This window comes from Otolemur garnettii, unplaced genomic scaffold (genome assembly GCF_000181295.1).
Source record: "Otolemur garnettii isolate 467f Iridium unplaced genomic scaffold, OtoGar3 scaffold00134, whole genome shotgun sequence".
NCBI lineage: Eukaryota > Metazoa > Chordata > Mammalia > Primates > Galagidae > Otolemur > Otolemur garnettii.
This window is the reverse complement of record NW_003852529.1, coordinates 2342317-2348527: the sequence shown is the minus strand read 5'-3', so window position 1 is coordinate 2348527 and position 6211 is coordinate 2342317. Positions and strand designations below refer to the sequence as shown.

Here is a 6211-nt window from a genome sequence, read left to right as displayed (position 1 = left end):
CGGGCTGGGGATTCGAACCCGCCACCTTAGGTGTATGTGGCTGGCGCCTTAGCTGCTTGAGCCACAGGCGCTGAGCCTAAAGCTGTGATTTCAATAAAATATGTTTACTATGATTAAAGATACTTGAATTTTTTTTTTTTTTTGAGACAAGAATCTCACTATGTTGCCCTCAGTATAGTGCTGTTGCATCACAGCTCACAGCAACCTCAAACTCTTGGGCTTCAGCAATTCTCTTGCCTCAGCCTCCCAAGTAGCTGGGACTATAGATGCCCACCACATGTCTGGCTATTTTTTGGTTGCAGTTGTCATTGTTGTTTGGCAGGCCCAGGCTGGGTGTGAACCTGTTAGCCCTGGTGTACGCAGCTGGTGCCCAGCCACTGAGCTATAGGCACCAAGCCGATACTTGAATCTTAACTTCAAAATTTTATGTCAATTTGATTTGGCTACTGTTGTCAAATATTTTTTAAAGCAAAAACCCAACAGAAAAAGGACTTACATATTGCTATTTAAATAAAATATATTTAAAAAATATTAGTGACTTTGATGAAAAAATATTTGAACCATTCATCTTACTCTAAAATTACACATCTCTGGGTGGCGCCTGTGGCTCAAAGGAGTAGGGTGCCGGCCCCATATGATGGAGGTGGCGGGTGCAAAAAAAAAAAAAAAAAATCACACAACTCATAAACCTGAAAAATGCTAAAACTGAAGATCCAGCACAAACTCCAGCAAAGGAAACATTCAGAATTCTTTTTCTAGATAAGCTATCACAAATGTATTCATAATATTTCAACAAGATTTTTAAGTCACAGTATTTCACCAGAGAATACTAAGTGATGTGTACACAGCAGCACATAAAGTGCGGCATGAAAAATACAACACAAAGGTTTGGCACCTATAGCTCAAGTGGTTAGGGCACCCGCCACATACATTTGAGGCAGGCGGGTTTGAACCCAGCCCAGGCCGGCTAAACAACGATAACGTTAACAACAACAAAATACAGCTGGGTGTTGTGGCAGGGGCCTGTAGTCCTAGCTACTTGGGAGGCTGAGGCAAGAGAATCGCTTGAGCCCAAGAGTTTGAGGTTGCTGGGAGCTGTGATGCCACGGTATTCTACTGAGGGCGACATAGTGAGACTGTCTCAAAAGAAAAGAAAAATACAACATACAGAAGACACGGCCATCGTTCTTGAATGGAAAATTAAACTGGGAATAAAAGGTATATGCGTGCATCAAACAGCTTAAGCAAGGCATCAATCAACAGGCACATGCATGTTAATATAGTAAAAACATATTGCTATAGCACCGAGCAATATGGAAACCACAGTTAAGGTGTAAGAATTGTTTGGGAAGGGTTTTTAAAAAATACAATGCATCGTGTTTCCCGGAAAATAAGACCTACCCAAAAAGTAAGCCCTAGCAGGATTTCTATGCATTTGTTAAATATAAACCCTACCCCGATGATAAGACCTAGTGATGGGTCTAGATATACTGTATAGCCACACCATGCATTTCAGCGCAGAGTGGTAAGAAAGACTAGAATACCTTTTATCTGCCACAGCTCCTTTCTTCAAGCCATTTGCACTTGCACAGGTGCGCGTGTGGCAACCACAGGCACAGGCACCCTATTGCGCATGTGTGAACGGCTAGGGGAAAGGAGTTCATGCATCACTAGTGCCAGCCCCACCAACAAGGTTGGCTCCCCCAGGTTCCAGAAGAAGATGACTTAACTGTATTTGAATAAATGTAGATTGTTGTATTATACTTAATAAAAATAAGATATCCCCTAAAAATAAGCCCTAGTGTGTCTTCTTGAGAAAAAAATAAATATAAGACAGTGTCTTATTTTCGGGGAAACAAGGTTAAATAGGAAGGTAATCAAAAAGAAGGTAGAGTGACAAGTCTAAGCAAGGTTAAGAAGGCTAGATTCAAATTATTGACCAGGGTCAGCTGGTTAGCAATAAAAAAGTACTAGAACCAGGAAGAGGGAAGACATGAGGTCTAGAGCAGGTATGTTCACTGGACAGGATCTCTTAGAAGATCTCTCAGTTATATTAATACATACTGATACCACCAGGAACTTACTAGCTGTAGTTTCAGTAATCCTGAACTCTTAATCACTATTAAGCAGAACTCAAACATTTCCTAGAGATAATAGGATGAAATGGATGATGCTCTATTTTATATTCCATTTTCAATCAATTAGTATATAAACCCTAATAGATTATGAATGTAAGCCCTTCTTAATAATTCACAATGTCTTTAAGTTGTCAGAATATGCTGTTGGAGAAATCACCACTAAAATAATCTAAAAGATTTGTAGAACCAGGCAAGCATCTAGACATATTAAATTATATGCTTAAACTAATTGCCATCATGATTGATCACATCAAAATAAAACTCTAAGAAGCCCCATCTAGGCCATTCCTGCTGCAGCCCTGCACTGTGGGGTTACCTGCACACGAAGAACACATAAGACAACGAAGCAGCTGTTAGCTAAGGCAGATACTTCAAGCAACACGAACTATGAAACAGGGAGAAATAGATGACCAGGTTTAGCACAGTAATCAGAAAGGTTATTATTTCACTCTGAGCAAATGCAACACATTATCTATGATGTTAAGTGGCAAGGGTACAATGGACAGAAAGAACTGAGTTATCTTCACATGCTCCATGCAGAAATGACCAGCAGAGATGCTCTATTTTAAAGTGGAGGTCAGTTAGTGCTAAATTCACCTTAAGCTCTTAAGAACATTACAGAAAAGTAAGTTACGTACCTGGAATGGATCTTGGCTATTTTTAATAGGCCTTATGTGTATTCTATACTTACAGAAACATGTTATTTCTATCTAAAAATGCCTTTCAGGTGCCCTTAGTTTTGTTTACCCTTTATTCATAATGCCAAAGAATTTATATGTTAAAACCAATATAAAATAGTCAACTCTTGATTTAGTAATATTCTGCCTTCCACCTTTCCTGTGTTGGACTTTTGTTTCTGCTTTCCTAACTTTATTGCCTCAAACAAATGAACTCCCAAAGCTATCCCCTGTTACCAGCTAGCAAAACCTCTATGTTACTTAGAATGTAATTTGCTATCCCCAAAGTGTTAAAACTTACTGGCACAGTTGGCTGCTATGGGCATGAAATGACAGTGAAGAAGAGGGAGAAAATGCTTATGGGTGCAGATAGGCAGAAGAAGAGACAGCTGTTTTTAATAAAATAGAAAAACCACCTGGCTGACAGCTCAAGTCAAATCCCATTATAACAAATAGTGTGGGAAATAAAAATCAGGACTATTAACAGACACTGGGGCCAGAGCAAACGCCACTGAGAACCTTGGAAAAAAATCATTTTCTCCTATTGAACAGGAAAACACCCTCTCTCTCTTTTCCTTAATCATAATCACTCTAACTTCCTAAATGCATTAAGCAATCCTTATGCCGTGGTACTTAAAGATAGAAAAAAACTCACACAGATCATTAAAACCCTTGCTCCACAAATGAGGCCCAGCAAGGCTAGTTTGTCAAGGACTTAGAGCTAATTAATGGAAGAGGCGTGCATACCCAGGCCCTTCTTGCTCCAGCTCTGTTACTTGCCCCAGGAGAGCCCTCTTGGGTCAGTTCATGGTTAGAAGAGCATCTGGTCACGTGCTTGCCATAAGCACCAGCCCTGAGCCCAGCCAGAGATAGCTCTACTTTGTACACTGACAATACAGTGGAAGGGATGGATATCAATATGAATGTTTAAATTTAGCATTTGGGGGTGGGGTAGGGTGGCAGGGGAGGCAAGAAAAATAGGTATTTGGCACTTCCAAATCAATATGCCCCTTCCTCCCTCTCTTAAATTATTTGTTTAAAAGTAGCAAATTTTACATTATTTTTCTCTTCCCACATTTCTGACAAATGGCTACTATAAGAAATACAAAAATGTGTCATTTACAATGGCTATTATTAAAAGGGGCAGGAAAAAAAAAAAAAACATATGAATTCACACTCCCACACACCTGTTCCCCACTCTTTCCAGGGACTGACTTCCCAGGTTTTCTTGCTATTTGGTTTTTCTGTTTCCAAACCCAAGAGACCACTGTGGCAATGAAGAAAAGTTGCAGATTTGTATTAGGTGTACTACTGTGCCCTTCCATTAGCATGTACAATCAAGAGTTGACTGGAGGGGGGGGGGGAAGGAAGGGGAACAGAAAAAAAGAAGAGAGGAAGAGAGAAAAATGCTCAAATATTTTTAAGATATTAAAAGATAAGACCATGAGGCAACACAGTGAACACATTTCCCCCTTTGAAGGAAGTTTAGCTGCAAACTGACAGTCTGTAGATGCCGAGCAGGAGTCACATAACCATAGCTCTCCATTCCATCTGGACCTGAAAATAAACAAGAACCAAAAACATACCTGGCTGAGTCCTGCAATCAGTGCTCAGCTAATTCCATGGAGTTACTCCTGATCTTTTCATGAATGATTTCTCTTAAAATTACCCTGTTATGGAGTACAAGTGTTTTTTAAAAAAAATATAACTATTACCAACTACTGCAAAAGGTTTGCAAAATGTTCTAAAACTCGTATTTATGATGACACCTCAAAATATTTAGAAGAACATTTAAAAGCTGAAATAGGTTAGTTGGGATCTTACTATTGTTTGTAATGCACTCTACCTACCTCACAGGGTTGTTGTGAGGAAAACTGTCAGATTTTGAAAAATGCCTTGAGCTCCTCGAAGGAAAGGCGCTATATAAATGCAAAAACAAACAACAATAAAAAACTATTTGTATAATTTGTACTTGTTAATTTCCAAACAGGCTTACAATACTCGTTGCAAAAATCCTTAAAATTCTGTGATATTTAAGAACTCGGTGACACCATGGGCAGCCAAGGTGGAGTAAAAACTGCTGAAATTCTTTCCCTCCCACGTAACAATCTTACCATTGATTAAGTTGGAAGGTTTGGGAAACTTCTTTATGCACCCTAGTGAAGCACCTAATTTTAAAGTGATATTGTGGGAAGATAAGGAAGGACTGTGCAGGCTTATGTCTGAATTATGAAAACAGGAGAAGTTTCAAAGAAAAGTTGTCCTGAGATGACTCATTTTTTAAAATGCTACTTCCTGTTTAGCTAGATGTTTACCTGAGATTCCCCCTCTTCAGGATACTGTAAAACCTCAGGGTGATATAGCCTAAATAAGGGGGCATTAGTCAAAGTATCTATCTCTTTACAATACCCTGCTTCCATTCTTTTTTTTTTTAAAAAAAAAACAAGACCACTGGGCTCAGCACCTGTAGCTCAGCAGCAAGGGTGACAGCCACATACACCGGAGCTGGCAGGTTTGAACCCAGCCCAGGCCTGCCAAACAACGACAATGACAACCAAAAAATAGCTAGGCATTGTGGTGGGTGCCTGTAGTCCCAGCTACTGGGGAGCCTGAGGCAAGAGAATTGTTTAAGCCCAAGAGTTTGAGGTTGCTGTGAGCTGTGACACCAGGCACTCTAACCCAGGGCAAAAGACTGAGACTTTGTCTCAAAAAAAAAAAAAAGTAACAAAAATAAAAACAAGAACAGTAAGAACTCTATTCTCTTGTTACTAAGTTTCATAGGGTCAGTTGGCACCTGTGGCTCAAGCAGTAGGGTGCCGGCCCCATATACCAGAAGTGGTGGGTTGAAACCCAGCCCTGGCAAAAAAACATAAAAATAAAATTAAAAAATAAGTTTCATAGGGCGGTGCCTGTGGCTCAGTGAGTAGGGAGACGGCCCCATATACTGAGGGTGACGAGTTCGAACCCAGCCCTGGTCAAACTGCAACAAAAAGTAGATGGGCACTGTGGCAGGTGCCTGTAGTCCTAGCTACTCAGGAGGCAGAGGCGCAAGAGAATTGCCTAAGCCCAGGAGTTGGAGGGTGCTGTGAGCTGTGATGCCACAGGATTCTACTGCAAGTGTGACTCTGTCTCTTTAAAAAGCAATAATAAGTCTCATAATTAGGCTCAGCACCTATAGCTCAACCGGCTAAGGTGCCAGCCACGTATACCTAAGGTGGTGGGTTCAAATCCCCAGCCCGGACCCGCCAAACAACAATGACGGCTGCAACCAAAAAATAGCCGGGCGTTGTGGCGGATGCCTGTGGTCCCAGCTACTTGGGAGGCGGAGGCAGGAGACTCGCTTGAGCCCAGGATGGAGGTTGCTGTGAGCTGTAATGCCACGGCACTCTACCCAGG

The 6211-nt window shown here is 41.0% G+C and overlaps 1 protein-coding gene across 11 annotated transcripts in view; it reads right to left on the bottom strand.

The window, feature by feature from the left end:
• KMT5B (lysine methyltransferase 5B) overlaps nucleotides 1-6211 on the bottom strand; it is a 62403-nt gene that overhangs the window by 27423 nt on the left and 28769 nt on the right. For 6 of the 11 annotated variants that reach the window (XM_023518306.1, XM_023518314.1, XM_012810507.2 and 3 more), the window contains one exon: nucleotides 4666-4734. The exons of 2 other annotated variants lie outside the window; for them this stretch is intronic. In XM_023518306.1, the coding sequence (XP_023374074.1) occupies nucleotides 4666-4734 (69 nt within the window). Of the gene's footprint in view, nucleotides 1-4002; nucleotides 4735-6211 lie in introns of those variants that run through there. 3 more of the 11 variants (XM_023518309.1, XM_023518310.1, XM_023518311.1) reach the window with 3 other exon arrangements.